Raw genomic sequence first — 10,985 nt, forward strand, 5'->3', positions numbered from 1 at the left:
TGATCCAACTTGACACTCTCTGGATCAAAGTCGCATCAAAGCATCTCCTGCTGCTAATACTAACCACACAGCCATGTCTGAATTCAGGAGGAGAGGACCATGGGAGCCTCAGCAGGACAACAGCAGCAACAAAGTAATTGGAGCACTTCTGTGTGTGACTGGCCTAGGGATAAGGTGGTGTAGGTGCTGGGGAGGCATATTATCAGGGTTTTATATGGGATAGTTGATGCTTTATGTGAATTGTGTAAATGTTAAAGTAGAATTTAAGGTTTAATATGACTTTATTCAGTTTTGGCCCAAACAATCTATTTCTATTACATACTGTAACTATGTAGCCGCTGTGTGCTGTATCATAGCATACAGTAAGAGACGCTGTGTTCCAGCAGCAGTACAAGCAACTTCCCACCTGCTGCGATGGAAAAGAAGTGACTTGGCCTGAGTGATTCTCCATCATTCAGAGGAAGCCTTGTATTTCTATCAGTGAACACAAGGCTTCCTCTGATTGGCTGAGGTTTAATTTATGTGGCCACCTCTCCATCTCAGCCTATCAGAGGAAGCCTTGTATTCATTGATAAAACTACAAGGCTTCTCCTTAATGATGGGGAAGCGTTTAGCCTGACTCTGTTTAGTTCCAGTGTGGACAGGAAGTCACCCGTACAGCTGCGGGATCACAGCACCACCTACTCTATGTGGCTAATGCAGTATATTACAGCGCACACAATGGCTGCATAGTCATATTAAACATGGAATTCGCTTCCAGGGTAGTGGGGGATATGTCTCTGACGCGGTCACCTAATGCTCAACTATGGTTGCCCAATATTTGCAGCCCAGAGAGATGTTTATGGGACTGATAGATGATGAGGAACTGGAAACTTCCACAGAGTTGTTTCTTTGCCTTCTGTGCACAGTGGATCCGTTCTGACCGGGTTGGTATTGAGGCATGGAAAAAAAATGAGTCGGACCTGCCTTTTACAGAGTGACCTATGAGGCCTGGGGTTGTCCCCAAAAGTTAAAATTTGGTGTAGGTGGATAAATTCACCGGATACTCTGGTAGCCAATTGAGAACAATGAGCTTGGGGGGGGGGGGGGCATATGTTGGACGGAATAACCCAGGGAGGAAGGAGGGGGGAAACTGGACCTTGGGGTCATTTGGTATGCCAGCCTCTAATAGAGCGGCTGTCAGTTTTAAAAAAAGAACCTTAACAAACACTTTAAGCTTCCTATAAACATATAAACACTGGACATAATCTGGCCTCTGACTAACCTTTCTAGCGAAAGATCTTTGTACAAGCATACACATCAGGGGATCCTCCATGTCTCTGCCTGTGAAGGAGGGAGGAAGAGCATGCTTGACCAGGGTCATGGAGGCGCCCTCAGACATACGACATTCTCTGACCTTCAAAATTTTGGTAAATTTCCTCTCTTTAGGTACATTTAGAGTTATCAATTGATCCTTTTATTTTATTAGTAAGACTAGTGATATGTGTTTCCCTGATAAGGAATGATGGATGAGGTTAGATCAAAGGTTCCAGGTTGTTTTCAGTCACTGTGCAGCACTGGATGCACAGTAATAAACTCCTTCATTCTGGGTTGTCAGGGACTTGATCTTCAGGTATCTGTGCTTGTCTTCTTTCTTTCCCATCTCATAGACATTTTTGTAGTTCCCCTCATATGTGGGCTCTTGTTCGTATTTGCTCATATAAGCAATAAGCTGTAGACCCTGCCCCTTCACTTGGTGGTACCAATACATAAAGTCATGGTTAGTGGTCACTTGTTCACAGTTCATCAGAACCTCCTGGTGAACTTGATTCATAATAAGAAGAGGTTTCTGGGAGATAGTCAGTTTCTGAGCAAAACCTGGGAAAATGAGATCATAGTACACTTGTTATAAGCTGTTAAAAAATATCTCTTTAGATCAGACTTTCTCAGAGTTTTGTAAAACCTTAGGATTCCTCCAGCAGTTGCTAGGGGTTCCTTGAGAACTGAGACATTTTTGCCTTTCAGATAAATTATCCCTGACATAATTTATCTTTTTAGTTATCTGTAAGGGTCTTTCTTCCAACTGTTCACCAATGTAAGAGCAATTCTTCCCACTGATCACCAATGTAAGGAGTGTTCTTCCCACTGATCACCAATCTAAGGCCCATTCTCCCCACTCACCCCAAATGTAAGGGGTATTCTTTCCACTGATCACCAATGTAAGTTCTTTCCAATGACCACCAATCTAAGGGCCATTCTCCCCACTGACCACCAATGTAAGAAGCATTTTCCCAGTGACCACCAATGTAAGGAACATTTTTCCCACTGACCACCAATGTAAGTTCTTTCCACTAACCACCAATGTGGGAAACTTTCTTCCCACTGGTCATCAGTGTAAGGTTCACTTTTCCACTGACCATTATTGTAGTGGAAGCACTACAATATTCAAGGTCTGCCTTTTTCTGGCCCTTGTTATTATTCGTTTCATTTAATTATTATTTCTGAAAATAATTTTGTAGACCGCACCTGCAGGAAAATTAGGCCAAAATATGCCCCACATTATTTTTACTGTTATTTAGTCTTATATTTATATTCAAAATGACTTGTCCAAGGTAATGCCCCATGAGCTGTAGATATAATAATTATTAGTAGGGGTTCCCTGAGACTTGCAAGTTATTCAAGGGCTCCTTCAGCTTAAAAAGATTGAGAAAGGCTGATTTAGATTCTTAACCATAAAAACCATAAAATCTCAGGATAAGCTGCTGGCCATTGATTTTCATTAAAGAAAAGTCCATTCTAAATTGTCCTGGCCATAACTAAAATATCCTCACAATAACAATATTCTAGAGGTGTATGTTAAACACAATGCTTATACGGTACATAAAAACTTCTAGATGCAATAAATAAATTTGGGATCAAAGTGCTACAGCTTGGAAAAAATGTTTTCTAACACATAAGTATGAACCGATGTACTGTATATTGTGTTGGCAATGTACACTATACTGTATATAATATTCATTAAGACTAACTTCTCCACAAACTTAGTAACCCTAAGTAACCCTAATGGGTAGGATACTTTCTCTCCCTACATGCTCGTCTTTTTCCTAAATTACAGAAATTTTCTAATAATTTTAATTCAGTATCAGCATATTCAGCTGCAACATATTGAAAAGGACCATACCCACGGACTGTACCCCAAGTCAAGAGCGTTAATCACATTCATACCCGGATGGAAAATGTCCACCTTCCTATTAATAGGGTTTTAATCATTTCTCCTGAATATTCAGCCAAGGAATTCATCCTAACTAATAAACTTTGGTAACCCCGTTATAATGCACAATCCTGGTTTTAGTACTTACATGATGTGAATAAACAGCAGACGGAAAGCCAAAGCATAAGGTACATGGTGATACTGCTGTTTCAGAGTTGTCATACCAAGCATAATACATACAGTATATGGTTATGCTGTATCCCCTTTTTTGCCATTACAGATTTTTCTATATTGCAGGCAGTGCTGCCCCCAAATGGATTCTCGATGTAAGGTCATTATAAAGCGAGCAAGTGTTTGTATTTTTTGTATGGCTTGCATTGCACATAAACCCAACCTTTTTTTATTTTAAAGTAGAACTATAGCCAAATTTTTTTTTTTTTTTTTTTTTTTTTTTTTTAATTTTGAGTAGAGCAAGGGAAGGTTATAACCCCTGTCAGGTTTTTTTTTGTGTCATCTGTGTCCCATTTTGGAGATTTACCTTTACTTCCTGTCCCATAGCCAAACAGGAAGCGAGAGGAAATCCCTGCAAATTAAAGGAAATCCTTCAGGAACCCCAGGTCACAGAACTAGTGTCCCCATGGGAACATTTCCCCTCTATTACGTTTCTTGGGGCTTGTGATATTATTCTGCTTCTTTGATCCCATACCCATACCTTGCCTTGTTATGCTAATGTGACTTGACCCCTTGGCTGATCCTTGTCTGGAAATGGATTTCTCTATTGATTGCTGCCTACCCTGACCCTTGTCTGGATAACAGATATGCTACTGATTGTCTTGTGCTCTGACCTTAGCCTAGATAACGGAGATGCTGCTGATTGCTGCCTGCTCTGACCCTTGCTTGGATCCCAGATTCTTCCTCTGCCCGCTGCTACCCAGTTCTGACACACTGCTTGAGGTACGGGCTGTCAATAGTTCTGGTAAGTTCTGGATACAGTACTTGCCTTGAACCTTTCCCAAACTTTGAAGCCATTATACATGATGTGTGAACTCTATCTCTCTCTGAGGGTTGCTGGGAAGAATCCTGAGAATATAGCACTGCTATATATAGGAATACAAGCCTTAAGGGAAAGATGGCTGCTACAGATGAAACTGCGCATAAGTCTCGTTATTTTGTCACAGAACAGGTCTCAAACTGGTAAACCTTAGGCCTTTTTTCACAGGAAGGGTCTGATCAGGTCCGCCATTCAGTTTTTCAGGTGGACCTGGTCGGATGGCAGGTACAAATGGACTTGTGTCTGTTTACACCTGCCTGCCTATAATCTGGTCTGCTAAAAACAAAATAAGGGGGCTCTGTCCTCCTCTGTCTAGGCGGATCAGAGGGTAGTCTTACACCTGATCGCACATAGAGCAGAGTGGGTTCTGTCCATGTCCGCTCAGCAGATACTGAGCCGACCTGTCATCTGCCTGCTCTGCTCCGATCAGCAGGGAACCAGCAGACAGATGCCCTGCTGATCACAGAGGAGTCCTCCCTGTGTAAAAGGGGCCTTACAGGGGCAAACTATGAGGAGGCTTGAGGCTGTGGAGCTCTAGGACTGAGGTGAGCACTGGCGATTGCTGGGAGACATTGCAGAAAACTGCAGGGGGCTGGGAGCAATAATGGTGACTTGGGGCCTTTAAAGGAACATGAGGGGCAGTGCAGATGGCTGGGGGCCCTTGAGGGAGTTTTAGGGCAGTTAGCAGAGTATTCCAGTACATGGCACCCATTACAGCTCTACAAAGTGTCCTGGATCCTTTGAGACAGCCCTCTAGGATTTATGGCACTTAGTAATCCTGTGCCCAGCAGTCCCCCTGCAAAAATGCCACCATAGGTCACAGCCTATGTGGCCGAGTGACAAATCCAGCCCATTGATACTCAAAAGCTATTCTGTTAAATTATGTGTAATGTTTTTATTAGATTTCACTTTGTTAATGCTGTTTTGCTTATTAGTGTGAGCTCAGTGAGTGTTCCCATTGACATTCCTGTTGAGGTTAGATCAAAGGCTTCAGGCTGTTTTCAATCACCGTGCAGCACTGGATGCACAGTAATAAACTCCTTCATTCTGGGCTGTCAGTTTCTTGATCTTCAGGTAGGTGCGCTTGTCTTTACTCAGCTTCCCCATTTCATAGACCAACTGATCTGTGTACTTATCATCATACATGGGATCCTGTCCTTGAATAGCACTGGCAATTAATTTTAGTTCTCGGTTTGCTTCTTGGTAATACCAGTACATATAGCCATGATCTGTGGTCACCTGAGCGCAGTCCATATGAACGTCACCGTTAGCGCGGCTTACAATAAGCTGGGGGGTTTGAGAGATGGTCATTGTATGAGCCAGACCTGCACATAAAGAAAATATGTTGTTAGCATCTTATTCTAATATAACTTTTCATATTATAAATTGTAACTACCTATATATATCAATGGTAATATATGCAGTTGGGTCAGGCTTCCCAAAACAGCTATTCCAGTTTTGGGTGGATGCAATACAACTTACTCACACACCATCTTTTTATTCCTCTTTCCAGATATAACCATCGACCAAAGCCAATCACTACCCCAGTGTGATTTTGAATTTAACTTTATTTTTTGACAAATGCAGTAGATGGTTCTTCAATCAATATCTGTAGTGGAAAGATTTTGCCAGCAGTCCCAACTGGCTGCCATCCACCAGAACCAAAATACTTTTAAGCTTCCCACATATGTAACAATATAACTGCATAATCTTCTTAAGATCTTCCAGTCTGATTGGATACAAATTAATTGGATAGCCCCGGTAGATTCTCACATTACATAGTTTTGATAAAACTAAAGGAGATTGTGGAAAGACTGTACAGTCGGGTTTGTAATGTGTACTGTATAGTAAATTGACCCTTTATCATATTCTGTAGTCATATTCTGTAGTTCTTCTTTGCTTACAAGATGGTATGGTGATGTAGAGGAGGATCTTCTGTAGGAGCAACATTGTCATAATGCTGCTTCAGAAACTGAGCTGTCGAGGTATTGTAGGCACAGGAAGTCACATGACCATCACTGAATATTAAAGAAAAAAAATTCTCAGGACTAACTTCTAAATTACTGCACTTGCCAATGTTAAAATAAAGCTATTTGCATCTTCTCACCAACCTTTCTTGCCCCAAACAGCTTCTAAAAAGTTAAGACATCAGTTTTGACCTTCTATATGTTGGTGTATTCTGGGAGGATGCTAATGCTTATTATATTTATATATCTACCAACAAGAGTAGTGCTATGTGTTCCCATAATTGTGACTGCCAGTTGAGGTTAGATCAAAGCCCCCAGGCTGTTTTCAGTCACTGTGCTTCACCGGAGGCACAGAAATAGACCCCTTGATTCTGAGTTGACAATGATTTCACCTTCAAGGTGCTGTGTTTGTCTCCTTTGGTTCTCTTCATTTCATAGAAGTCTTTGTAGTTCCCCTCATAGAAAATATTGTCTTGTCCCCTCATCATATAACCGATAAGCTTCAGACCCTGAGCTCCTTCTTGATGATACCAGTACATGTTGTCGTGGTCAGTGGTCAATTGTTGACACTCTATCAAAGCCTCCTGGCCAGTTGTATTCACAATGAAAGGAGGATTCTGGGAGATGGTCAGTTGCTGAGCAAAACCTGGGAAAAGATGGAGGACACAGTACATACTGCATCAGCTCTCACATGATATCTCTGCAGGCTTTAATCAGGTCAACTTAGACAACTATTCACCTATATTGTGTTATCTTCAGAGAGAAGAGTCTGAAAATCTTTTTTCTTGGTCATAATCTTAAGGGCCCTCATAGTAAGATTTTCCCAGGCTTGTGTGTGAAGTGTACATTTTCTTGTGCAGTCCATATAAGTACAAAATTCTGACAACGTATAGTTATAGATGTTTGTTTCTGTGATTGTTCTCCTTCATCCCGGTCATGGTATAGCTAGTATTAGTTGGTTGCATACAACTGGGCCCGTTCTATAATGCTGAAGATGTTACATTACTCCTACAAGCAGCTTCTTTGGTTCTATCATGGATGAATAGTAAAATATCTCCAACATTGCAGAACAAGTATAATGGAGTGTGACTAACTACTCCTAGCAATAGTTTGGCTTGGTATTTTCCTAAACCTTAAACTTGCTTTGTAGATAGATAAATTGAGTTCGTCCGATACATATATAAAAAAGTCCGCACTTCTGCATTCTGCTGATTTTTATCGATAATGCAGTACAATATACAACATGCAGTCAGTAGCCAAATTAGCTCTCGAGGCTCAGACTTTAGAATTTTTTTAGGATTGTAGTGCTAAGAAATCAACTGGAACATAGATATTTCCTATGTGAATACATCTTTAACATTGCACATCCTTATGCCGCGTACACATGGTCGGAATTTCCGACAACAAATGTTCGATGGGAGCTTGTTGTCAGAAATTCCGACCGTGTGGAGGCTCCATCAGACATTTTCCGTTGGAGTTTCGGACAAACAAAATTTGATAGCTGGTTCCCAAATTTTCCGACAACAAAATCCGTTGTCAGAAATTCCAAACGTGTGTACACAATTCCGACGCACAAAATTCCACGCATGCTCGTAATCAAGCAGAAGAGCCGCACTGGCTATTGAACTTAATTTTTCTCGGCTCGTCGTACGTGTTGTACATCACCGCGTTCTTGACATTTGGAATTTCCGACAAGATTTGTGTGACCGTGTGTATGCAAGACAAGTTTGCGCCAACATCCGTCGGAAAAAAAACATGGATTTTGTTGTCGGAAAATCTTATTGTGTGTACAGGGCATTAGCCTTATTCCAGGGTTTCTCAACCAGGGTTCCATGGATCCCTGGGATTCCTCCAAAGGTTGCTAGGGATTCCTTGAGCAATGAGCAATTTCTGCCTCTCCGATAAGTTCCCACTGACACCACTGATCTTTTTAGCTATCCTGTTATTTTTAGTAGGGGTTTCCTGAGACCGAAAAGAGATATAGATATTTTCTACCTGTCCCCACGGAGCTTAAACTCTAATGTTCCCTCTACAGTCAGCTACAATCAGTCTAGAGGTGGTTTTGTTGGAAGCTAGTTAACCTGACTTTGTGTATGTGAATACTACACAACATCAGTCAACATACTACTCTAGACTAAGAGGGCCCTGTTTGGAATTAAAGCCACAGCCCAGTGCTGGAAAGCAAACATGCAAATCAGATAGACACAGAGCTGGCAGCAATGGTTCTGGATTTTCTAGTGCCTATATCCATATCTTTCTAACCAAAATCAAAAAATACTGATTGCAGGTCCGCCAACTTCCACACTACACAATGGTATCATTAGGCCACAAAGTGTACAGTCCAGGTTTTAATACTTACATGATGTAAATATACAGCAGATAGAGAGCCTCAGTATAAGGTGCATGGTGACAACGTTGATGCTTGTGGCATCAGGCAGCAGTCATACATAATGAATACATACCCTGTTCTACCAGAAATTCCCTACAGTCACATCTAATTTGCGACTTGCTATATTACAGTGCTGCCCCCACATGGATTCTTGATGTCAGAGCAGCATGTGATACAGTTTTCTTCTTTTAGATCTGGCTTAAAGTGGTTGTATACCTTTTTTTTTACTTTTACCTACAGGTAAGCCTATAATAAGGCTTACCTGTAGGTAAAAAAAATATCTCCTAAACCTGTACGGTTTAGGAGATATTCCCCTCGCAATGAGCCGCTGACTGCAGCAGCGCATGCGCACAGGGGATTCTCGGCAGACAGCCCGGCAAACTCCGGAGCTTGCCGGACAGAAGTCTCCCACGCGCATGCGCGGGAATGACGACATCGCGGCTCCGGCCACTCAAAGGGCCGGAGCCGCGATACCCGGAAGACACGCCGAGGGGAAATGTCAGCTCCCTCGGCGTGGACCGTGTGAGATGCCGGCGCCTCGTTCTAAGGTAAGTATCTCATAATGAGCTAGTATGCGGTGCATACTAGCTCATTATGCCTTTTCCCTTGCAGGTGTAGAAAAAAAACAGCGGGTATACAACCGCTTTAAGGCTGAACTCTAGGCAGATATAAAATAATTAATGCAGTTCTTTTACATTTTCTATATGCAAGCAGTGTAAGTACCTGGATTTTACTGGTAAAAGCAGCCCATTTGTACTCCACAGAGCTCAGACTGGGAGAGGAAGAAGCAGCATACAGAGCCAAATAGTTCAAATGTTGACAAGAAGCATGCTGATAGGAGGAGAAAGCAGAGTGACCAATAGATGAGGTAATCACTGTGTTTCTTCTTTTTCAAAGACCATCCACAGGCTGGGGTGGGTTTACGGCAACTGGGGCTCAGAGGAAGTGGGTTGTATGGTGCTGGTTATCATTTAACCTATAGGTTTAGGGGGGAAAGAAGCACTGCAGGGCACAGCCTCTTTTTTATGTTAGTATTGTTGCAAAAGCTGCATTTTATTTTTGAGCCCTGGTTAAAACTATGAATCATCTACGAATCACAGAAGAATCACACCACATTTCTGTGCAATTCACATGCGATTCAGTGCGGTGTGATTTAAGCCCATTTGCTTTTAATGGGCTTAAATCGCACCCCATTGCACTAAAGTAGTGCAATTTTATAAACACACTGCAACCGCACAGTCGTTTTGTACCATGTAATCTGGTTCAGGCAAACACACTACATTTGTGACCTGCATTTGGAGTGTCTTTAACATTGCACTGACAGTTGCTACAGATTGCAAGAGCAGTGCAAGACCATGTTATATTGTGAACCGCAGCTTAATGGGCTCATTTTTTTTGGGTGTTTTAAAGGAAACCTGTCATGAGAGAAGAGTAGCGGTTTCAATAGCTGTCTTCTGCCTTTGAAAAGGCTAGTTGCCTGGTTGTCATGCTGAGTCTATTCACATCTTTGTATCATTGACCAGTATGATGATAAGGTTATCTGACTTCTGTCTCATTTTTCAGATCTGCACCCTTGCTCTGGTCAAAGCCACAGAGAGCATTTCCAGAAAGACATAAACAAGGATAGACTGTCTGACTTTTATTTCCTGCCTGTGTCCCATTGGGGAGATTTTCCTTCATTTCCTACCCAGGAAATACAGTAAGTTAGCTGAATTCTCTCTAAAGTAAGGGGATTTCCCCAATTAAACAATTGTCCCTTTAACAAGTGTCCAACTTGGAAGATTTCCTTCACCCCTGTCCCGGGATTTCCTCTCACTTTTTGTTTCAGTGGCAATAGTTACCAGTACAAATAGAGAGAGTAAATTACCCAATGGGGGCACAGATATCAACAAAAGCTCTAACCTTTCCATACTCTAAAACCAAAAAAAAACCTTTTTTTCCAGAGATACCCTTTAAATTGAACACTAGATGCAGTCAGTAGTCATTAAAGCTTTCAAGAGTTGCCAAACAGGAATGATGTGCAAATCAGCCCAGATTCACACCATTGGTGAATCCAAAACTGGTCTGCTTTACATGTTAAATTCTGAGAGCAGATTGCTGGTTGGTTGAAATTGTCAAGTAATCCTTTGGACCACTTACCAGACATTCTTTGATTGTCCTGCATTGTGTTTTGGAGCAAAGATCTCCCTCTTACAACATTCTTAAGAAGCCAATCCTCTCAATCTCTCAGTACTGTACTGGCTTATTTTAGGTCATCTTTACACCTATGCATTGCAGTAACACATAGTAAAATGTACTGGTAACACTCATCGCTCTGCACGGTGCCATTCATGGCTCCCGAAGACACAAGTACAGTAGGTTCAAAAAGAACATGCACTTTAAAGAACC

General features: G+C 41.8%; 1 gene segment (V, D, J or C); it reads right to left on the reverse strand.

Annotated features, from left to right (window-relative positions):
* Positions 1–5,121: 5,121 nt before the first annotated feature.
* On the reverse strand, positions 5,122–8,967 carry LOC141105834 (T-cell receptor beta chain V region LB2-like). The segment is given in 3 exon segments: positions 5,122–5,566; positions 6,601–6,854; positions 8,568–8,967. Coding segments are annotated over 3 exon segments (318 nt in total).
* Positions 8,968–10,985: the final 2,018 nt, after the last annotated feature.

The sequence above is a fragment of the Aquarana catesbeiana genome, linkage group LG08 (assembly GCF_042186555.1).
Source record: "Aquarana catesbeiana isolate 2022-GZ linkage group LG08, ASM4218655v1, whole genome shotgun sequence".
NCBI lineage: Eukaryota > Metazoa > Chordata > Amphibia > Anura > Ranidae > Aquarana > Aquarana catesbeiana.